This window comes from Melospiza georgiana, chromosome 4 (assembly GCF_028018845.1).
Source record: "Melospiza georgiana isolate bMelGeo1 chromosome 4, bMelGeo1.pri, whole genome shotgun sequence".
NCBI classification, from domain to species: Eukaryota; Metazoa; Chordata; class Aves; order Passeriformes; family Passerellidae; genus Melospiza; species Melospiza georgiana.
The window spans coordinates 12,618,268-12,643,265 of NC_080433.1; the positions used below are offsets into that span (position 1 = coordinate 12,618,268).

General features: G+C 40.8%; 1 protein-coding gene across 2 annotated transcripts in view; it reads right to left on the reverse strand.

The window, feature by feature from the left end:
- The window catches only part of KIAA0930 (KIAA0930 ortholog), a 52,056-nt gene that overhangs the window by 10,300 nt on the left and 16,758 nt on the right, over positions 1–24,998 (reverse strand). The window contains exons 2-7 of one of the 2 annotated variants that reach the window (XM_058023441.1): positions 18,641–18,789; positions 10,822–10,929; positions 9,448–9,525; positions 4,506–4,607; positions 3,900–4,040; positions 1,661–1,855 (exon numbers count right to left, since the gene is read on the reverse strand). In XM_058023441.1, coding sequence (XP_057879424.1) covers positions 1,661–1,855; positions 3,900–4,040; positions 4,506–4,607; positions 9,448–9,525; positions 10,822–10,929; positions 18,641–18,789 — 773 coding nt within the window. The remainder of the gene's footprint in view (positions 1–1,660; positions 1,856–3,899; positions 4,041–4,505; positions 4,608–9,447; positions 9,526–10,821; positions 10,930–18,640; positions 18,790–24,998) is intronic. The other variant, XM_058023442.1, reaches the window with a different exon arrangement.

A 24,998-nucleotide genomic window follows, 5' to 3' on the forward strand; every position in this document is an offset into this window, starting at 1 on the left:
GTCCAAAGAAATGAGAGACAGGTGACATGGAGTGATGATGGCAGCCAAACCAGGTTGAGTGCAAAAACACAACTCACTCCATGTTGTACCTCTACCATTAATGCTAAAAAAAAAAGGACATTGTAACACCCAATTGATCCTCTTCCCAGCACATTTCATTTCTAATTTGTGCTTGTCTCTGTATTTAATTTGGGAGTCATTTCATATCAAACTGTAGGGGGAACCAGAAACAGACACATCAGCATTAAAACCATTAGCAAAAAGCAGCAGTAACACATTATCAAATCTAATTTTACATTTTCCAGCTGACACTGAAAGCCTTGGAGACAAAAAATCATGTTGTTCCTCCAGGCCTGATGTCTTCTGGCTATGTTTCTGGGGTACAGAGCAAGAACATCCAGTTAATGAGTTCTGTGCTGGTGGCTCATGTTGCCTTTTACTAAGTCAGAAACAAAAACCATACTGCCTGCATGGAGACCTCTAGAAGCTGTTCTGCAGATCTTTAAATGATACAGGTTAGCTGCACTACACAGAAAACCATGCTAGACTCCATCAGGTACTGACCCAGCCAGGTCTGTGCAGTTATTTTGAAGACATGTCACCTAATCCCCATTAACCAGGTAAAATGTCTCAATGGAAAATAAGGCTCAGGATTGAATAAAGGCCAAACCAGCATCTGTGGTGATGGCATCTGATTCTGTTGGCATTTTACTGCACTTGCATTAAAATTAGGCATATGTATGACATATGATGCTGGATCTGGATCCATGATCTTTGCTTTAGCATTATATAGGCTTGGTGTTGGAAGCATTCCTCAGTGGCACAACCTAAAAGCACCACTTAATATGAGGTTTAGCAAGCAACCTACGTAATACACAAATTCCACGTTTCTAGGTAAATCCCACTTTGCACAGAAGTGGAATCTATTTTTTTTTTTCTAGAAAACAGGCAGAATCATTGGTTTCCCTGGCATCAAGACTGCTGTTGTTTCAACAAAGCACTCCTCCAGAAGTATGAATCATCCAGTCATCTCTGTATTCAACATTTGCTCAGGAGAAACTGTGTTAAATAATCCATTCCACATAGTGAGCACAACCAAATTACACACAGGCAAACCTAAGTGCAGAACCTGGATGAGAGTTAACCCCAGCTCCAGCCTGCTGTGGCATTCACATTCTCTGAAAAAATACCTTCACCCAGGGTTTTTTTCCTGGGAAGCTGAAAGGCAGCAAGAGAAGCCTCAGAGAAAAGGAAAACAATTCTTATCTGACTTGTTTGTCCTGTGTTGTGCTTGTGTGGAATGTGTTTGGAGATTGTTTACCCACAGGTGATTGTTTCATTGGACTCTGGTGTGAGTTGTTTTCACTCATTGGCCAATTAGGGCCAAGCTGTGTTGGGACTCTGGAAAGAGTCACAAGTTTCATTATTATCTTTTTAGCTTTCTATAAGTATCCTATCTGTATTCTTTAGTATAGTATAGTATTCTTTAATATGATATAGTATAATAAAGTAATGAATTAGCCTTCTGATAAGATGGGGTCAGATGCATCATTCTCTCCCCTCGTTGGTGGCCCTGCATTTCCAATAGCCTGCCCTCCTGTCTTTGGAACAAAGCATGTTCATGCTTCACCTTAAGAGAGTGTTTCTGTTTGCTACTTACTCTCTCATGCACTGGGGAGTCTGGATTTGAATCTTCTTCTGTCCCATATGGTGAAGTGTCACCAGTGGAAACTCTGCTCACTGCCATCTCTGCGTGTCCTTTTCCCTGTGGTCCTTTCATTCGGACAAACTCCATGTTGTTGTATTTATAAAAGCCAAAAGACATTCTCTGAGCCATCTTAGCTGCAACACTCACCTACAGTGCATGGAGACAGGAGAGAAAAACATGTAATAACAGCTCTACCACTTGAAAACAACATCCTCTGAAAGCAGCTAAGAAAAAGGCAGAACCACAGTGAATAATAATTCCTAAGAAACATTTTAAGCCACAATCTGAGGCGATCTCCAAAAAGAAAGTAATTTTACAGAGACAAAAACAGGTTCTGAGAAGAAACAACTCCTTCAGCAACCCAAAAGGCACAGTAAGCAGTGGCACAATAAGAGAAAAGGTAGAAAAGGTTTTTATTCAGGTCCACACACTGTGGCACATGAGAGCACAGGCAGGTGTGCGCTCAACTCAATGCAGCCTGTGCTGGGGCAATCGTTTGAGTCCAAAAAGCAATAGACAGACACACAAGATTCCTCAAACCAGCAAAGCACACCCCACAACTGGGTCACTTCTTTGTCCCAAGTAATTTCTGGCATTTTTATGTTCCCACTGTCATGGCCAAAAAATAAAGAACCAGCCCCATGCACAACTAAGCTGCACTGCATGGCTCACCAGGACACCCTGATAGCTTTAAATCCCTTCAACAGACACAGGGGCTCAATTTCCAGTCGGCACAACTGAACTGAAAATTGAACTGAGAACTGAAAAAAGGAACAGACCAATAAGAAAACAGTCGAGGTTTTGCTAAGTGAAAATGATGCTTTAAGTTTTCAGCTTTTATCCATAAGTGTAAGTGATTTATTGCAATTTTCATTCGTTTATGAAAAGGCCAAGATGCTCATCAGCTTGTAATGTAGTGAGAATTACAGAATCCTAGAATAATTTAGGTTAGGTCATTTAAGGTCATTAAGTTCAGTCATCACTGCCAAGCCCACCACTAAATCATGTCCTTAAGTGTCACATCTACACATCTGTTAAATATCTCAGGGGCTGAGACTCCCCCACTTCCCTGGACAGCCTGTTCCAGTGTTTTACAACTCTTCTAGCAAAGGAATTTTTACTAGTATTCAATCTAAGCCTTCCCTGAAACAACTGATATCAAATAATCTTCAAAAGCATAGAGATTACTCCTGTTCTGTAAAAACAAGTAAAATTTCAAGTTTTGCCTCTGCCATGATGAAATATTTGAAGAGTTAACAATTTTACTTCATCTGACAAAATAATGTCAAGTAGCTGTGTGGTCAGTCAGGACATTCCTAGGCTATGGGGTGACTTTACCACATCAAATCTCATCTTTCCACTGCAGGGCTTTCTTTTTATGTTGTCTTCAGTGATTCTGCATTCCCACCTATTTTAATAACCCAGCTGCTGATGGTGTAAGGCCACAAGATGATGAAACAACTTTTGTTCCATGTTCTCTCAGAAACCTGCTGGAAGAGTGTAATGGCTCACATTTAAAACAGGGAGATGGGAAATTATTCAGGAACTCTCCTGACAAGGGTAGAAACAACGAGATTTAGAGACACAGTAGATATTGTGAGCATTTCTTTTGTTTGTTTCTAAAAACCTCTAAGGATTGTCTTCATAATAAACCATTTGAGAAGTTTATTGGCTCTTGATTTCAGCGCTAAGTACTGAATTTGAAGGTGAAAAAGTGCTGGTATTTCATGTCAGTAAAAAGGCAAAGAAAGTTTCTCTCAGTGGCAATGAGACTACAGGGTTTTTTTTAATACAGCCAAGTGCAAAATACAATGAAGAAAAATACACTTTATCACAAGGTAGTAACCAGAGTTTAAGATTTCCCATGAAATCATACTTTCTCTAAACACAGAAATATCTATGACTTTTCAAGAAAATGAGGGGGCTCCAAGAACTGTTGTTCAGGTCCATTCCTGTGTCGCACGTTTGTTTATGTATCCCTCCCTTCCCTCCTCCTGGCAAACAGCAGAGGAACCCAGCCTGAATATTCAGTTATATGAGGCAAAATCAGCAGCTTTCAGCTAACTTGCAAAGCCAAAAAAGACAGACTGTGATGTAGCTGATCTAACAGGACAAAAAGCTGACAGCCAAAAAGAAAATCTAGTCAGAGCACCACTGCTGCAAAGGACATTGTCTTTGAGAAGCTCCTTACCCTGTTGTCATAGACCTTCTTGAGTGCTTCATAGCGGATGGAGCCCTGGAAAATCACCCCTTGGAAGGTGTTGCTTTTATCACTGGCCACCAGCTCCACACAGACCATTTCTCCTTCTCCCACAGTCATGTCACTGAAAACCTGCCAAAGATGCAAGATGAAACACTTTGATGCAAAGTTGTTCAAATCAAAATACATTCAGATTCCCATGGCTGTCCTGACACCCAAGGAAACTTCAATATAAATTGAAAAGGAGCAGAATGTTCCATTTTCAAACAACAAGACTCCAGGCAGTGCACACAGCAAATCACTTGTTGAGATGAGCAGCTCTCACATCTACCTATCATGCTTTAGCCCATCATCAACACCAATGCCAAAATCCAGCTTTAAGATCAGATTTCAAACATTAAAGGTGGAGGAAGGTTAAATAAAAGGAGAGGAAGGTTAAATTAAAGGGAGAGGAAGGTTAAATAAAAATAAAATAAGATCTAGCAGAAAATAACCCTCAACTGGCAAAAACATTTGATCAAAAGGTACAAGAAAACAGCTAATCAGGACATAAGACTAGAACAGGATAAAACTTTGCTGCTGCAACAAGGAACTCACCTCCTCAAAACTGTCAATCATGAAGAATATATTGGGGTAGCTGATCTTTGACTCCTCTCCTTTACTGTCCATTGGGTGCTTGCTTGGAGAGGCAAACACTTGCTGAGAAAGATGCAGAAGGAGATGTCACTTCTCAGTTAAATGTGCTTGGGAACAGACACACCAAACACAAGGCAAGTAATTACAAAAGTATTTTACAAGGCAAGTAATTACAAAACACTTCAGGCTGGCACTGCTCACTTACACTAGAGATGCTGGGCATCCTGCAAGCACAGCTGCGCTGGTTTATGACTGAAGCCAGATTTGCAATAGTGGAACTTGAGAAATCCTTTCACATACAAGTAATTAAAAACTTTCCTTCACAGTAAATGTGCCTGTGTGTACCTGACCTCTCACCATACTACAGTAGACCATGGTACTTTTTCATCACCACTTTCAGGTGCCTTTAAGTTGCTGCAATGCACTGCAAAGTAAAATGCCACAGTGCAATAAAGTCACCATGAAGCAGCTGACTCAACACCTTTACATTAATCTGTTGTTGTTTACTTAGTACCACACCAAGATCAACCTCCCTTAGTCAGGGTAGTGTGGCTGTCCTGGGGTGATTCATAATGTTATTTTATTCCACATCTACCTGCACCCCAAAACTGTTACTGTATCTTTTTGTTTTTTGCAGACCTTGTGTGTGGGGTGCTATCATGGGCATTTTTGAAATTGGTGTGAAGGCAGGTTCCAGGCTCTTGGCTATATAGTATTCACATCACAGGCTACTTGGTCTTTGTTCAGGCAAAGACTTTCCTTTCCGTTTTTCATTCTGTCTTCATTTTGATTTGGTTTTTTTTCCTTGTTTTTTCCTTGTCTAGGGGAGACTGCAGTTAGGATACTGGGCTGTCTGGGAGCAAATTCCACAGGGGCCCACCTGTAGCAGCCCTCACTTCAGTCCCAGCCATGCCAGGAGAGAAGACTATGGAGAATCTCTTTGTGGCAGCTTTAGGTTTGCAACTATAGCTACTTGTAGAAATTGCATTTTGCCACAAGAAACTATTTGACGTGAACTTTGAGAACTCTCCCTGCAGTGACAAAAAAAAGTGAGCGAGTTCAGGGCCCAGGCCATACTCAGCCATGCCTGGAAAGAAGACTATGGAGAATCTAATCTCTCTTTGTGGCAGCTTTAGGTTTGCAACTGTAGCTACTTGTAGAAATTGCATTTGCAACAAGAAACTATTTAAAGTGAACTTTGAGAACTCTCCCTGCAGTGACAAAAAAAAAGCCAGCGATTTCAGGGGACCCGGCCAAGCGGTGCCAGTGCCCACAGGCCGCTCCTTTCCCTCACCCCACAGCTGGGTGCAGAGCCCACAAGCAGCAGGAGGAAGGCAAAGGTTGTCACTGTCAAAAATGGGTTAGAAACTGTTGTAAAATAGTTAATAATTGTTAAGTATGTGCTGTTAAAAAGTTTAGTTGTTATATTGTGAAATGGTAGTTATAAGAAATTTGGTATTCAACATAGTGTATTGCACTACTTAAGTAAAGTGCACCACCCCATCAAGGAAAAATGAGCCAGCCTGGACAGAACTGTGAAGGATCAATCAAGCGCATTAAACCTTCATGCAAATGAAGGATCCAAAAAGAAACCAATCCAAAGGGACAAAAAACAGGATAAAAAGGGGGCATCTGAGTCAGTGAGACTGTGGAACATTGGGAACATCCCTGCTCAAGAAAGGAAGAAGATCCAGCCCTGCTGCTGCAGCATCCTCACCCATCAGGAATGCTCCTGCTTCACCCACAGGCCCTTCAACCTTTAGGCTTTATAATAAAAGCTGAAATCACTTTAGTTCCAGGAGTGTGTTCCTGTTTGTAACCCACCATCTTGTCACTTTATTCCTGGGACACACAGTCACCTGGAAGGCGCTGTCTTGGAAGGGAACAGTGTGACGCCATCTTCCCTTGGCCACATGGCTGCCTCCTGCAGGCGCCATTTTGGGAACAGGCGTTTCTGGCATTTTGGGGCTCTCTTTGCTCCCACCAGGTTTTGAGTTATAGCAGTTTGGTATCTAGCAGTTATTTACTTCTTCCCTCTGACTGTTGGTGTCTGTTTCATAATAAAATGCTTTTTTTCCACTTAGTATTTCATTCCTTATTGGGGGAAAGGACTAGGTTGGAACCAAGGAGGAGTTTGCTCATTTCAGAGTGCCCACCTCTTTTTAGACTATCTTAAACTGTTGGAAACGATACCAAGTTTGAATTTTTTTAATATAACTTTAGTCAGGGGTTTTGTTCGCCTTTGCCCTGGGGTGAGGGGGAAGAGAATTGATTTCAGGGTACTGCTTCATCACTCAAGGCCTGATGAGCCTAACATCTCAACAGAGTGGGAAGATACACAAAAGATAACCATTAACCAACAGCAACTCCAAACATCACCCCTGGCAGGAGACACCTGGTCTGGGAAGAGAGAGATAAGAGAATGAAGAATGAGAACCTAACTAACATCTAAGGTGAAGAGATTGATAACCAATAGGGAACCAAATACTATGAATTGTGTAATGTGTAACCAATGAACATTGAACTAATTAATTTCTATGGGTTTTGACTGTATAAGTATGTGGAAAATTGAGTAAAAATTATGTGTGATGGAATGATTTTCTCTGCACAATCCAGGCAATGTGTGGGTGAAATGATTTCTGTTGCACATCCTGGCCAGGACAACATCCTGGCCAGAATCAAGTAATGCTTTGATTCTCTAACACTAAAAAGGTTTTCAAAGAGTTTTTGCTTTTTCTGCAGTTTTGGTGACAAAACCAAGACAATGGCTCACTTGGTTTCTCATCTGCATCTTGTGTTACTATTTATTTCCCTATCACTATGCTTCCTCTCGCATGTTTCTCCCTCCCAAGGAGTTCCTGAACTCCTTTAGTGACTTTGTTTAAGCAGATAAAGGCTTTAGGTTTTATCATTCCAAAAAGATTAATGAGTAGGTAAGGAGGGAGAAGGAATTCATACCAAGCAGATTTCTTTGCTTTCACAATTGTTTACAAACAAAGCCTTGAATTAAAGAAACCTGTCAAATCTTAGCCCACTGTGAACATGCCAAAAGCTATGGATGTGACCAGGTTGTCAAGTTCATGACATTCTTGCTCAAACCATTCAACACAAAACATAATTAAGGATATTAGATAATTATGAGAGCATTGCTTTTCCTTATTTGCACTTATGCAGCCTTTATGCATATTGAATAGAATTAAAAACAAAGGTTTCTGGCCTTAAACATCATTAGAAAGCAATCAGACTCCTCAAAAATGCTACCTGCACCAATGCTTGAAACAAGGACCTTTTCCAGGCATTCTCTCCCTCAAATCAGCTAATGAACAACAAAACACCCTCCCAAATTCATCTCCAATCAGGCACACCTGAGGAAAATACAGTTTGTGGAGATCTTATTGTTAAGCCAACAGTTTGCAAAATAAAGTCAGCCTTTTTCATACTGGCTTCATGCCACAGGCACTCACTTGTGTGAGCAGAGTAAATTTGTCATAGGTCTCAAGTAGGACAGCAAATCTTAGGCCATCAACATCTGGCTGCATATGGGCAGGAGAAACATTTTGTAAAGCAAGAACCATCAGAGCAGAAATGCAGATCCAAACCAGCTGGATTTTCTTTATCCAAAACCAACAGCCTCAATAGTGGATGTGACAATGAAATGCCCAACTGAAAACATGCTTTCACAGCATATGGAATTGCCTTTGCTTCTCTATATGTCAACACACTGATGTTGAAATGTTTCTGGTATGTACTGGTAAGTTTATGTGGAAAAGGGAAGACAACAATTCCTAAGCAGTCCCACAATAGGAGAGTCCAGAAAGGAGGAACAAAAAACTTCCTCTTCATTCTAAATAATGCTTACATGCAATAAGGGCATATCCCTCATCTTCTCCTTTCTAGTTTTCAAATCTGCAAATAATATTTACAGATTTTTCTCAAAAACATTTGCAGAAGTTCACTTGTGGTGAAATTTGGACTAGCCAACTGAGAAAAAAGCAATGAGAAATAACAGGCTTAAATCAGCAGTGCAAAGTGGCATCTCAAGAGCCTCTAAAGAAAAAGATTGTGTAATCAATGTAAATCACAAAGACAAAATCAGCATTGCTAGTTCTGTTTGTAGGCAAAGCAAAAGTTCTTTTAAAGTGGTTAAACATAATTAAAAACCAAAGAGCATTGGATTGTTTAAGTAAAGCCACACAAGCAGCTGCATGAACTAAGGGAATGGAAAGCCTGGGAGAAACAACCATTTAAATGCAACAGGATCCTTTTAAAAGAAGAATTTCTGCTAGCTAGCAGAAGTTGTTGCAAGGTCTACATTGCAAATTGAAATTGAGTGGGGAAGCCTCAGGTTTCTTGTTCTTATCCCCTTTATCCTTGTTATTCAGTCTCTTCCACTATGGATTAACTGCACACAAAAGATAAAAGCCTGTGGAAGGAATGAGCAGTTTGACTTAAAATCTTGTAAAATTATAAAAAACCAAACTGGTAATCAGTAAATTGCCTGCCATTTAGCAGCTCTACATTAGAAACTTACCCTGAAGGCTCCTTATATTCCAGACCTCACACAATTTCAGATTAAGTCTCAGACTGGGGAACAGTTGGGCACCATATTCCTTCCTCCCCCTGGCACCTTCCCTCTCTCTCCTAAATCCAGCAAGCAAAGATACACGGCCTGAAGCATGCAGGGGTCTTCACAATCCTTTGAGAGGGGCTATAAAGGACATTTAGATCTCAAATCTAGACAACTATCAAGAAATATCACTATACAAAGACTTGAGCTGCTTCAGGAGGATGAATCTGTCAGACCACAGCCTGAGAACCACTGCCCCAGTTTTGGAGCAGTTTTTAGGATTAGGTAATACTGGATACCCTCCTCTGATCCAAAGCAAGAAAAGGGGAAGCTCACCTGAGATTTCTTTTTGTGAATATGAATATCTCCTCCATCGGAGCGTGTGCACACAGCACAGGTCACCACATAATCCAGCTGGAACAGGGCACCAGACAGAGAAATTAACATTGAGAGTTGGGAAAACAAAACATTTGTGAGCATGTGAGCATGAAGCAGAACACATTCTGACTCCTTTTATAGTTGTCTGTCTAAAAAGTAAGATATTTTGGTGTTGCCATTTTCTTTACTCTCTTTACTATACTGAATCATCTCCAATTTTTTAATATTTTCATAATAAAATGTTGTTTTGTTTTTTTTTTTTCACTTAAACCTATTAAAGTATTTCATTCGTTACTGGGGGAAAGGAATTGGTTGGAACCAAGGGGTTTGGAACCTGCGTTTGTTCATTAACTCAGTGACACCGACATCTCTTCTACAGCTGCTTGTTGAAATGCTCAACTGATGGGTAAGGAAAAGTCCTGCCAATATTGTTTATCACAAGCTTAATTTCAGCTGGGAGAATAAGCAGCACACACACACACCCCCACAAACCCCTAAGCACACTTCAGGATAGAAATGGAAAAGATTTCCTCCCTTTGAACAGGAAAAAGAGACACTAATGAACAGCAGTGACATGTTACAGAGGTCAGAAAACACTAGCACAGCCTTCCAAACAACCTGAAAAAACTTATAGGGAGCAAGTACAATAGCTCTGGACAGCAGTACCCAGCTGTAGTAACATCTCTGAATTCTGACTGTGGCAAATGTATCCTGGGTTTATTGAGCATCAAATAAAGGCAAAATCTGCTCTCTACAGAGTTCTGCAAGGAGACTTCTGGGAGGAAGGAGAGAGAATGAAAACAATTTATTTTCAAGGATGTGTGCCTGAGCCAACAGTTTCCCATTCTGAGATCATAATGAGCAAAACCTTTAAGGGATCTCAAATGATTACAGTCATTTTCAGCTCTCCTAAGCCATAATGTAACACACACAATAACCAAACAACCTATAAGTCAATTAAAGAAATAATTAGTTCTAGCTTCATGTTTCTACCCCCAAATACTTTATCAAAGTTATGTTGTGAAGAGCAGTAACCCCTCAGCATAATTTATGACACTACATTTACACTCTTCTCTCTTAGCTGCACCAGTGAACTCCAAAGGAAATGCTGCTTATCTAAGTCTCATTCATTCTCAAAAAACATTAAACTGGATGAAGCCTTCCTTTTGCAAAACATTGTTACAGAGCATAAAACTCAGCCTAGCTTCACTGCATACAGTTAGAAAGCTATTAGGACTCTTGAAAAATAATGAACATCTCAGTTTAGGCTCATTTAGATTCTGAAAGGCCAAACTGCATAAATAGTGCAAATGAGATAAGTATCCCTGTTACCTTCTGCAGGATGAGGTTCAAGTAGACACTCTCTTCCCAGTCAATGTCAGGGTCTCCCAGGCCAGGAAGCTTCTTAGAATCTCTCCTATAAACTTCAACTTCAACCTGCTAAGAAAATACCACATCTCTTTGAAAACTATTACTCAGAGGTACCTATTTCCAAACATCAAACTGGAAGCAGAAGCTGCACATCACGTAGCTTCCTAGTTTTCTGTCAGGATCAGATTTTGCTGATGATGCAAGTCTTTGTGTGGAAATGTACTGGGGGAAATATGTTTTAAAAGGTTTGTAGACATAGTTCTTCTTTTGGCTTGTTTTCAGTTCTTCCAAGGTTCCCATCCATGATTTTTTATTAGCAATAGAATTACACAAACCAATTACAGTTTCTGCAAAAAACTAACGATGTGAGCAGATGAAGGAAACAATCTTATTTAGATTCATCTCCAAAGAAAGGTAGTATTTGCAGATCTGTGCCTAAAAGCACAGAAACACGACAAGAACAAAATTCCAGAAATATTTTGTGAAACAACAGCCATCCTGTCTCTGAAGGAAAGAAGTGGTGAGAAAACAGGGTGAAGGCAGGACTGAGCAATGCCAGGGTAAAACCCCAGCTGTAAGTAAAGCAGGGAAAGCAAAACCAAGTGCACAGCAGACACTTTTTCAGTCTCTCCTGCCTCTGTATCCACAGAGCCTTTATTTTAAGCCAAGAAGCAGTTAATCACCTCATAACATTGAAGTTCAAACCTCCCTCTGCAGAAGTCACCCACTAATTCTTTCTGCTGGTGAAATTCACTCACACATGAACAACTTCTCCCCAGCAATTACAATGCCAGTGCTCAACAACACTTTCATGGAATGCCTTGCAAGTCCATCACAGATATTGACAGGAAAAAGGCTTTTTTAAACCATTTTTACCCTGTGCACTAATTCAGGGTAGGATTCCTTGGCATACAACCTGTGGGTCAGGGCAGAGTTGATCTCCATGAATTGCAGCTCTCCATGGACTGGAGAACATGCTGGATTTCAAACAGCTGAGTTTGAAAAGAACAAAAGAAGACAAAACTGCCCCAGCCAGGCATCCAGGGGACACTGGGCCTTTTCCAGGTCGGCTGCTGACTCACCTGGCCATGCCTTATCTCTGTGCTTTGTGCTTATCTTTGTGTTTACCTGGCTCTACATCAGACATGCACTCCTGCAAGCATGAAAATAGAAATAACTACGTAAATACTAACTATTTATTCCCAGTGAAATCCAAAATCCTTACTCATTTAAATCAGTGACCCTTCTGGAGCTGAAATCCATGATGTCACCTTTGAAACAAGTTTTCAAGGGTTCCTGAGCTACAGCTGTAAAGGAGAGGGACCTCAGCCAGGCTCACCTCCCACATGCCATGGATATTTTACCAAGTTACTTCCTCAAAAACCCCAGTTAAATGACCTTTGGCTGGACAATACCTGGGAAAATACCTTGCTTTGAGAACTCATTCCAATGATTAAACATCCTCTTGGCTCCAAGTGTGCAACTTCATTTAATTCAGCTGCTTTCCTTTTGCCAGCCTCTGGATCTTGTCATACCAATTTATGTATTTATATTTATATATATATATATGAAGATCTTGAATATTCAGTTTTGGGGTTTTGGTTTCATGCTTGGGCTTTTGGGGTTTTTCTATCATGTGTTAATCTTTGCTAATCTTTTAAATAAAGCAGACAAAACACTTTTAGGACACCTCTGAGCCTCTCATTAGGCATCACCTCAGAATTTGTGCTCCTTTGCCCCTCACCTCCAGACATGGAGACACTGGTCACTCCTCCATACATGTCAACAGCATGATGCAATTAGGAAAAAAGGCTATCTCAGGAGCTGCCTGGACCCTTTGGCACAGGAAAAAAGCATCTTCTCACACTGAGAAACCCCCACAAACAGCATGTCTAATATCCCAGGACTTGTGATTCCTGTGTTTTAACAAGCTGGGAAGCCCCAGACGTGCAGAACCCCATTTGGTACCCAGCAGTGCTGCAGAGCAGGTACTCAACAGGACACAGGCTGGGCTGGCCAGTTGGCCATCAAAACCCATCTGCTCATGGCATCTGTTCTCCAGTGACATCCCTAAATGCTAAATGGGAAGGAAATCAAAGGAGCCTGCTATTTTCTGGAGCCTGCAGAGAAGCCCTGTGGGAAGGGTGCACTCCCAGTCCTGTCACACAGGGAAGCTGATGTTACAAGATCCACTGGAATATTTATATCCGAGACAATATTTCAAAGGGCACAACTGTATTCAACAATGCAACAATGTCCTAAAATGAAAAAGATTCTTTCAGATGTTATATGGAGAAGCTTTCTTAGGATTATGGCCATTGACATTTTCACTGGTGGTAACAGCAGAGCACAGTGTAAAGAATGGCCTCCAAGACAAAATTCCTATTCCCTTTTTCTGGATACTATCAATTATTCAGAAGTTGCACCTGATCCTCCTGGAACACACTCTGGAGCCCACATAAAAGCAGGATAATGCCCAGTAGCTATGGCAACTCGACACCCACCACAGCTATAAAGCTGAAACAAAGCCCACTGCAATAAAGCAACTGCAAACTGTGCAAGAAGCAAAGTTCAGCTGCAGAAAAACCACTCATTTTGAAAAATTTGCTTCTGTGTCAACTGCTTGATTTCTGTGCCCACAACCCCTCTGTACAACCAAATGATCACAAACTTTGGGAACTTTTCCTTCTGCTAGTGTCTTGGTTTAGAGAAAAGTTTAGGAGAAGAACACTCTGGAATGAGTGTTTCCACTAACAAAAAAAGGGTTCCAACAATCCCTTTCTCCCAGTGAGAGATGAACACTAGTGGATGAAAGGGAAAAAAACCAACTGGCTATTGACAAACAAACAGAGTGCCAATATGGGATGGGAAAACATCTCCAATTCAATTGCATATTAATTTCAACACTGAACCCAGACCTTCACATACCTCTAATAGGCAAGTTGACCAGCCTGTAACCCACAGATCAAATCCACTAAGTGTTCTGATAAACCAGTGGCTTCATGTGGCTTTCAGGGAGCTCCAAGCAGACACTTTTAGCTTTTCCAGGATGCAAGTCTAGCCTAGCAGTGCCCTTCTGTCCCTCAAATCCCCAGAGACTCAGACAGATATGATGCATTTCTGATACTGAATTATTCAGCACATTTCATCAGATAGGAAAACTGGGTCTGGGCTTCTTCCCTTCCCAGTGAAGTTGCTCTCTGTAGCAGAGAACAGAGCATCTTCTTGGCTGCCACATTTCAGTGCATTCATATTAAAATCACATCTGATTCTGGCTTTCTTGTCACCCTATTTGACTGCTTAAGAAGAGTTCTTCAGAGACTGGAAGCAATAGAAAGCAATTCATTAAAAATGCCCTTGCAGCCCACACTCCTTCCTAAGTCTGGAATTTTGTGACTGTGATACTGTGAAAGTATTTCAGCTGTACTTGCTCACACATTTAGACAATCAAAGTAGCACCAGAAAGCTCAGGGATTTCTGGCAAGGGGAACTGCAAAAGAAAGGTCTTTACACTGCAGTTGAGCTCCTTACAAATAAAAAATAATCAGAGTGTCAATCTGATAATGCCAGGGTTTCTTTTTCATGTTTCAAAATGAAAGCATCGTGTGGATGTTGAACTCTGCAGGAGCCAGAGAAACACCTCTGCAAGTTCAGCACAATGGAAGAGCTCAGGCACAACAGTTGATTCTGTATCAACTTGGAAGTGTGGGAATAATTGTTCCCTCATAGTACCCAGGAACAAGGAGAAAACCTTTTCAACAAAAAAAGATTCAATTTTTGGCTATTTGTTTTTCTCTTCAGCATTTGAGTGGTAGCATGGGACTGCCATGAAGTGTAGCATAGAGCTCCTCTGGAGACATCCTCTTTGCTTGCAGTGCTGAAAAAAAACTTAGCACTGGAACAGAGCCAGCAATGAAAGATTCTTATAACTTATATTTTTATTAGATGCTGAGTTCAGGCTGTTGAATCTTCCAGGCAGGCAGGCAGTGACTTACAGATTCAGTTAGGAAAATCCTGTGATTTTCTGTGCCAGTCATGTGCCTGAAGTAATTTAGGTTTGGAAACTGCCTGGTCACACCACAAGCAGTATTTGTTGAGTCACAGGTCCAGATGCACATAACTCTGCTCAGTTCTGTCTCTGAAGCTGCAGTCTCAACATCAATAGCTTGAGCTTTTTGCAGACTTAACAGGCCTAATGACTGTCTTGTGCATTTGCCAGCAACTCCACTCCTCCACATTCATAAGATGCTGAAGAAAATAGGAACTACTCCAATACCCAGGTAAGCTCAGAACATATGCCCAGGGTATCTTACATTTATCTTTTTTATTGCTTTGCCCTATAGATGTGGCACCTTTTCAGGTGACAAGGCACAATGAAAAGCAGAATACAACTTGCTGGTCTGTCTCTGAAGTTTTATCTTTCTTTGCTGTGTAACACTGTATACTTGCATCTTTTGGATTCCCAGGAGAAAGTAGAGCTGCTCTCTACAGAAAGATCAGAGATACTCAATGTTGATCTAACAGCATTTTAAAATCATAATCCTAAGTCCAACCATGTTAGCCTTTCAAACCTGCAGTGTCCAAGACCTTCTGGAAGTGAGGATCAGGGCTTACATCTTCCAATAGGTCACACCAGCTGGCATGAGAGGCAGCAGCAAAGCTGTTTTTGAGTCTTGACTTAATATAAAGTGACAAGTCAAAGAGATTCCACTTTACAAAACCCTGCTAAATTCCTTAACCTTGTGAAAAGCTACACTACACAGTGCCTTGGTCTGCAAAGAACCTGACACAAGACACCAAGAGAAGATGTATCTTCAAAACTTGGCAAGAAAAACTGCAAGAGTGTTACTGTGACATGCCAAGGCAAGACAGAATTAAATGTACATAGGAGTCTGTGTAGTGGATATAGCCCAGAATTCAATATGGAAGTTCTGCCCTAGCATTCACATATTAGGAGCTTAATTGCTGTTTTACCCATCTATGCTTGGTTTAGAAATTGGTGGGAAGGAAAAGAGAAGCAAATGGAAAGTCACTTAGGCCAGGCAGAGTGCAAAGCAGATAATTTAAAAGGCCTTTTAAAATAAAATTTATGATGGTAGAGAAGTTTACCACCAGCACCTACTGGATATACCAAATGGTAAAATTTATTACTTCAAGCTGTTGTGACTCATCCAAAGCCCTTCTCATTCAGTTTTAAAACTGAGCAGAACATCTAATCTCAATTCTATCAGGTTTTTTTATGCGTTTTCTTTGTTACACTTCAATTGAAAACCAAATGTTATTGCCAACACTCTTCCAGCTCCAGTAAGCACAGAAAAACCCAAATTCACCAGCAGGAGCTACTTTTAATCAGACAGCTCAGGCACCAAAGCCTGGGAACCACTGGATTCATTGACACTTGTTTCCCACTGACACACACCATCACAGCAGGGCATGGAAATGACACAAACAAAAACCACCATTGTCAGCATTCAGACAAACAGCATGCCCCCACTCAGCCCCTTTTGTTGTTGTCATCAGCATGATGATTACTATCCTCAAAGCTGCACAAATCTTATTTTCATGAACATAAACTACAGCTAAGCACAGAGCACATAGGTAGTAGTGTTTGTGGAAGAACTACAATGACTTTGCTTCACTGTACACCCAGACTACAGTCATCCTCTATGTGGTCCATGAAGAAATCATCACCAGGCCATTTGGCCCAGCCTGGCATAAAGCAGGAGCCAACAGCACAGCTCCAGTTGTGGTCCTAAATGTCCCCAAACAACTCTGAACTCTCCCCTTCATTTGCCTTTTCAGTCTACCCCTGAGAGCACAGCTTGGTGGGGGGAGGAAAGCTTGCACTTCTATCCAGCTCCTACAGACACCAGTCTCCATCTCCCTCCCCTTTAACAGTATCACTTTGGCATCATTTTTCAAGGAAGAATGTCCAAAACTACAAAGTAAATTAAAAACCCATGTAGTCATAATTTGATGTGTAGGAGTAGTTGTTTGGTGCCTCACTGCACTGGGCAGGCTCAAAAATCAGATAAAAGAGGAGATAGAACTACAAAGCAGTTAAGTTAAATCTAACAGGAGGACAGCTGAACAAGTACCCATGAATCACCAACTATGAAGTTTCACAAAGCAATTGAAGCACTTCAAAGTCACAGGAAAGGTTCAATTCCCAGAAGCCATGGAAAATAGAGCCAGCCACAGGAGAGTTACAAAATGCTGTGCGTGCTATAAAGGCCCACTCCCCATCCCAGCTGTTACCCCACACAATTCACTAACGCTGATTTCGTGGTAACCACCACTTATGCAGCCTCCTCACAAATAAAAATTATTTATGGTGCTTTTAAAAAAGCTTAAATAATGTTCTGAGAGAGAAAATACAAGGGTTTATGTCACTGTCACCTATCCACAAGAGCTTCAGACACTTTAAGCTAATGAATCAGTTAAACAGATTGATCATTGAATGGATGTAAGTAACTAGGCTGTCCCTGAGATTCACTTTCCTTGTTGAGAAGGACAAGAGGTTAAACAGCCCATGCTTTTATCAGGCTGCATAAAGCCATGATATCATTTGATGTGAAACAGAGATGCTTTTATAGTCACTGAAACAACCATCAGGATGGAAGTTTCCCCCGTAAGTCCTAAACTCCAAATACATAAGCTGAAGACTAAACCACTCATCTGATAGAGAAAGAACCATATTTTTCCATCTTCTCCTTAGTGGTTGTCATGATGGAAGTTGTGCCAGGGAGAAGAGAAGAAAAGTCTGTTCATTTTCTGTACCTTCATCAAAAGTGTGGGAAAACCTTCTGGAATCTTTTTCTCGAGGGAGCTGACAACTGTGGCTCTTTACACCAGCACACATGAACCCAGAGAACTCTTGTGCAGCTGGTCACAAACACTTTCACAGACACCTTGCACAAACACCTGTGATTCAACAACAGTGTCAATTATTTACATGTGTCAGGAAATCAATCCCAGTCTTTTCCTTCTCCGTTTACCTTCCTATAGCCACCAACCTTAATTTCCAGTAACACCATCCTACCTCTTGCTTCTGTTTCCCCCACCTAAGATGAAAACTACCATGGAATCCAAGAAGTTTCTCAGATCTCTCATGGGAAAATATCTGTGCAGCAGCACTAGGATACCTGACTTTCTTGCAAGGAACAATAGTTCTTTATGAGGGGTACATTGACTTAAAAGTAGACTCAGAGTACAAGAGTTTCCCTGCTGTTTGTCACTGCTGTGTCCCAGCTCCAGGAGGCTGTGTGTGTTCTGCTACTGAGTGCACCCAACAGATGTTCTTTCCTGATACTCTGGTAATCTCAGCCAGTTTTCTTCTAGACATACCAGTGTCACTATCTTCTCCTTTTTTACTCTCTTCCTACAGACTTGTGCTTTTGAGTTTATAAAGTATCATCACTGAGAAGCAAAACAAAAGTCAGCTTTCCAAAAAGGCAAGCAAGATTTCTCATTTTCTCAAGTCCCTAACAGAGCAGCTCATTTACACTGCTGCTGATGTTACAGAATCATTAGGGTTGGAAGAGACCTCTGGAGATGACCCAGTCCAATCCCCTGCCAAGGCAGGGTCACCTGGCATTCACAACCTTAACCATGGTATTTCCTCATGGACCAATTTTGTATCACATCTTGGGGTGAGCAGAGCTGGAAATTCCTCATCCTTGCTTTGCGGTTCTTCAGATATGTCAGGGTACCCCACAACACCACCAAACCCCTAAGGTACTGCCTTAGGCTTCCCAAGTTAAAACACATTGTTACTCACCTTTTTCCCCTCCGTGCTCTCCCCAGTGACGTAGGACAGTTTCCGACGCACGTAGAAGAGCATGTCATCCTGCCGGGGGGCCCACTTCTCCATGAAATAGGTTGAGAACATCCAAGTCCAGAACACAATACGGTCATCTTTGAAACACCCTAGGAGGCACAGAGGAAAGGAGATATGAGAGTTGTAAATGAGGGTGTCACTTTTGTTGTGCTTAACACACCAGAACTGTAGTTATAAATCCTTCTGTGGTGCACATGACAGTAAAAGATTTTAAAATCAGAAAATTCAGGGAGCTAGAAAGAAAGTTAGGCTTAGTAGGCCCTCGGAAATGTTGCACCTTGTATTTGCTAGATCATGTGAAACTGGACCTGTGTAGTCAGTATACGATAAATGATATAATTGTTAGATGTGATTAGATATAATTACTGTTTAAAGAATCATGAGGAACTATGTAAGAGGTTTGAGGGGATCACAAGAAATTCATGCTTGGATGAAATCAATGTATACAATAGAACAATGCAAGTTTAATAATTAATATGTAAGTTATATAATGATAGAATATAAAACATGTTTGGTCTGAAAGCATGTCGGAGTCAGGTTTGAGTTTGTCTATCCCGGACACCCAGAGCTCTCAATAAAAGCCCCTACATATAACCATTCCATGATTGTGTTCCTGAATGCTAACACACAGACCCAGGGCTGTCACTTGGTCTGAGCCCACAGGCTGCCTTGGGACACTGTCAAGCACATTCCAGCAACCAATCTGCCCCTCTGCCCCACAAGCAGGGCACAAGGTCAGGGCCCAGGAGCAGCCCCTGGCTTGTGGCATTCACATTCTCTGAAAAATCCCTTCACCCAGGGCTTTTCTCCTGGGAAGCTGAGAAGCCTCAGAGAAAAAGGAAAACAATCATCTCATTTGCTTCCCCTCTGTTTTGCTCCTTTGGAATGTGTTTGGAGATTGTTGCATTGGATTCTGCTGTGAGTTGTTTTCACTCTTTGGCCAATCGATGCCAGGCTGTGTCAAGACCCTGGAGAGTCACGAGTTTTCACCGTTAGCTTTTTAGCACTCTGTCAGTATCCTTTCTGTATTCTTTAGTATAATATAGTATAGTATTCTTTAATATATTATAGTATCATAAAATAATAAATTAGCCTTCTGAGAACATGGAGTCAGATTCACCATTCCTCCCTTCATCGAGGCCCCCCACAAATACAATACCTGGCTCTGCCTGTGCTGTGAAGAAGTGCAGGTCCTATGCCCTGAGGGAGAACACATCACAGCCACACTCAAGCACTTTCAAAGATATGTGGTGACAGCAAATGCTCCAGTTAATGACCTGAAGCCACAAGGTGCCTACAGGTTTCTTATGGAGTCGTGGGGATTACAGCCAGTCCTTCAGGAACTGATGCCTTCCTTAACAATACACAGAAACAAGAATGTACCTGGGACTGTAATTCACCCTCTCTCTGACAAAGGAACAAAATCCAACTCAAAGAAATTATGAGCTCACAAGCCTTGAATCCCAATTACACAAAAAAAAGTGGCAGGAGAAGGACAAAAATGGGAAGAGGAAGATGCCACGAAGTCTCACTCAAGGAGATGAATGACATCAGCAATAGCACTGCAGTTGGCCTCTCCCCAAGAAAAGGAGGCACAGCAGAGGTGACATCTCATTTTGTGAAACTCTCCAAAGCTCTTAGCTGTAATAAAACAGTCAAGGGAGCTGCACCTCTTGTATTGTTAGAGATAAGAAGAGAATGCAGTCCTGTGCCTGGTGATAGGGGAGCTGATTACCACTGTATGGAGTGACTGCATCCCCTCCCCAAAGCCCCAAGGCTGTTATAACCAAGCTGTTTTAAACATGCGAGGAGAGAAACTCTAAAAGAAATACAAATTATATTGCTGGCAAACAACAAAAACCTGAAATAGATAGTGGGGATAATGTATGGTTATTATGTACAAGATAGCAAGACAGGTGGAGGTGTATGTACAACCCCTCCTCCAGAACATCTACCCTTCACAGGACATCCTCAGCACATTTTCCTACTTCAACCCATGTGCAGCATTTGCCAGACAAATCTTTCTTCCAGTCTTTAATTACTGAGGTAGGCAGGAGATTAGACTTTCAAAATTTTAGCAGATAGATGTGTGACTGAAAGAAAAAGATTAAATGTCCCCAAACTAAATAAAAAAGCAATATTGAAACCACAATAAAAATCCACTGATGGACCATGCACAGAATATGTAAATCAACATCAAGCAGGACAGCATTTGAAAATATGCATATAGCTGATTAAAAAAAATAATTGAAAGGCTGAGGGAGAACAGAAAAAGGCCAAGGTAGTTAGTTCCCAGTGCAGGCTAATTCCAGGCCACACTGCAATTACTTTATTTGAATGACTGCAGTGAAGTAGCTTCATTTACTTAAGGCAGTATGGAACATAATGTGCAATCCTGAATAAAATCTGCACTAAATACTTGAGTACTTAAGGCCTATCCATTTTTTTCCAGTGGACAAATGGAATCAAGTGCTGGAGAGATTAAATACAGAATCCTGAGCATCTTCATCACAGGATTGTCTCCTTAGGGCACAAATGAACAGGACTGTGTACAGCAAATAGTTACACCTGAGAGCATGTAAGAGTGGAGTCCAGTGTGTTCAGACTCACAAAACCAGTCTGAAAAAGGACAGGACTATCACTGGCCTGTATATTCACACAGGAATACCAAGAAGAGAAAAGGAACTCTTCAGGTTTAAGGATAAACCTCACTGACACAAGGCCAAATGTCTCTAAATGAGCCACTGACACACATGCAGGCTGGAAATTCAAAGCTGATTCCTAAGCATCCAAGCCACGAAGTTGAGGAGCAGCACCCTCAGCTGGAATAGTGAAGGCAAAAATCCCTGCAGCTGAGACAAAGCTCAGCTTGGTTAAGAAAGTTCCTGTGGTACCTGTGACAGCTGAGGACACCATGACCCAGTCCTACCTCTATATTTAGCAAAGAGCAGAAAATGGCACACATTTATAGTGACTAACTAATAGCCTCAAAGAAACTCAAAATCTCGTGGGGTTGGAGTACCCGAATTCCCAACCTTAATGAGATAGGGAGGGAGGAGGAAAGAGGATTGCCCTGAGTTCCTCTGAAGTTCAAAGAAAGACAAAGGAAAAGCTAAAAAATGAATGCACATTCTGTAAGAACCACCTCTGAAAGTGCTCTAGTGTTCAGAAATACTTTGCTTTGGTTTGCTCCATAAACAAAGTCTAGGCAAGGCACTCCTAGATTTATAATGCAAAATCAAGTTATCTAAATCCAGCATTATAAAAAAGGGTTTATTGATCACTTCTAGGTTCTTACAGTACGTGCAAAACTCTGAGAAACTGTCCATGAGGTGCTGACACCATCAGGTGTGTTTTAGGCTATAAACCACAGGAATTTACTATGCTCAAATAAGTATTCAGGGGTGGTTACAGCATATATATTTAACAAATGCATTATTGGGTGGTTATACCTGCAGGAGAACAAACTGGGTAGAATACTAGGACTCTGTGTGTGCTTTTACCCTTGCTGGGGAACACAGAACAAAGGGATTCCACGGATTCAACCTCAGTCTAAACAGAAAACCTGGGGAGAAAAGTGCTGCAGCACTGAACCTATTTCAGCACTGCAGCACAATGCAGGGGAAAAAACCCTGGAAACCTTTAGAGCCACATTGGATCACTGTCAATTTCAACCCCACCTGAAGCTGATGAGATGTAAAACTCTTTTCCTTGCTTCAGAGATGCTTGCAGATTCTGCTGTAATTAAAACCAGCCTGAGGATGCTGTAACTTGCAACTGCAGTGGCTACAGGACTCGTCTTGAAGCCAAAAAGAGCCAAACCACAGCAAAAGAGCTGCTTTTTTTCAATTCTAGTAGAAGCAGCGAGGATGTGCAACAGCACACAAGAAGAAACAGCCTTTAAAAGCTACTACTAAATTGCATTACCTTGCAAAGGAGACAAAACATTTTTATTTGTAACCAGAACTTAAAAATTGAGAGGGAGAAAATCTATTACAATTTAAAAGCCTGAAACTGTCAGATCCAGTATGTCCACTCAGGAATGCCTTCCACTATTACATCCCCACATTACAGTAATTTTGGTCATTTACAGCTTCTCACTAGAAGCCTTCCAGCTTTGCCAAGAAGAAAATTGGAAACATCTATAGTTGAGAGCATGCAGTAAGTCAGCTTCCTGAAAATGCTCCTCCCCTAGCAAATCCCACTTCTAAAGGAATAAAATGGAATTAAGAGTTCAGACTATAAATCTTAATAAACCCAAAGTAGGTTATATAATTATGAGACATTTGTCATGAACAAATCCTAACTACAACAATTACTGTAATTATACATTTACATGTATTTTATCCTCATTAGAAGCAAAATTTATGCCAACTGGTATGCAATAAATGTCTTTCTTCTTACCTATTAGGTTTTTATACTGAGCATTCATTTCAGGGAACTGACTTCATATCCACATAGAAAATAATGAATTTATTTTTTTAATGCCTTCAAAAAATGATTGGATAAAAGGAAGTGTCAGGTTATTATTTTGCTTCAAAAGAATAGAATAAAAGACTTCTCATTCAGTGGATAGTAATTTTTTTCAGCATGTACCACTCAGAGCTTAGAAGAACAATAATTTCAGCTAGACAGGGTTGCTTTCTTGCTATGCTTTTATTCCTTTAGTCTGCCAGGAGATTCTCCTCACCGTGAAATGTTATAAAACTCATTTCATCCAACACTGCCACAGTGATCATTCTGTAAAATAACTATCCTTAGATGTTTAGGAGTTAATTAAACACTAATGAAGATCTTTACAACCCCAGTATGGTGACGAAATGAGAGTTCTAAGCAACTCGCACTGTACTTAATTTTCTTTCTGAGTTTAGCCAAGTATTTTGCAAGGACAATATAAGAAGTGCTTCACATATATTAAAGCTACCTTTGATGGTATAAGGTTGCAATTATGCAATTATAAAATAAGAATGGATGTTCCCTCTCTAGAGACAGTTGTCAGCTAACCAGATCATCAGAAATCTGAAGTTTAGGTTTCTTCCCAAGACTACATACAGAGACACCACTTAATCCCTTCGGCTTGACCTTACAAAAATGGGACTCCAGTGAACTTCCAAAGTTCAGTGGCAAGCAATAGTTGGAAGGCAGGTGATACAGAAGGAAAACATTTTACTGGCAGAACTTTGGCTAAAAAAGGAAGGAAACATGGTAACAGAGCAACAGGGGCAAGACAGATGTCACAGACACAACCCTCCTCCTTATCCTTGTGAGAAACAATGCTCACGTCTAAAATCTCAAAGGTTTATTAAACCTTAAAATACAACAAAGGACTGAATAAGGAAAAATTACAGTGCCAGAAGTCTCCATGACCAGCAGCCATGTGCTCTTCTGCAAAATGGGTGCTCTGCCTTCTATAGCCTGAGGCCCTCCCAGAGTTTTGTCAGTCAGCTCCTCCTCTGCCATCCATCAGTGGAGATCACTTGGTTAGATCTCAATTGGAGGTCAGGTGTTGTTATGCCACACCTCCGAGTAATAAGCTGACCCTCCTCAAGTGTCCTGACTACCAAGGCAATTACAAGGGGGAGGGGAAAGAGGACAATGGGAAGACATATTACAATAATGTGAAAAATGTGTATTTTATCATTGGCTTTTTGCAAATATGAAAATTAATATTATAGGTGTTGTGTTAGAAAGTTATGCTGTATTAGTTTCCTTAAGCAGTGAGTTAAATATAGTTTTAGGTTATAACAATGTTAAAATAGTAACTATGCTATGTAGGATACTTTTTTCCTAAAGAAAGGACTCGTACCAAGATAGCAGCCACAGGACACCTAAATCTTTCAGAGAAAAAGAATTTATTGCTCTCTTATCAGAAGAAACGAACTTCTTCCCACCTCACTCAGCCAGGACGATGCCATTAGAATTAAGAGGAAGAAGCTGACACTGACCAGACAGAATCCTTTGTTTGAATGGAATTTATGCATCATGTATGAGGTGTATGAATATGCAACAGGCTGTTGTTTTTAAGGGTTAATCCCCTGTTCAGGTGTGTCGTTTTTTGGGCTTATTTTGCCCAGAAAAAGGTACCCAGACATCTGTAACTGTTTGTTTTTATTGTCTCATATTATCCTAATCCAAATCGTCCAAATTATTATTACTCTAATTATATTGCTATTTTTACAACCGTTCTATTATTAAACTTTTTAAAATTTTAAAAACAAGTGATTGGCATTTTTCACAAATAACATCACTATATATCCACAAAACTTCTCTTAACATACACATAATATTCATCTCTTAA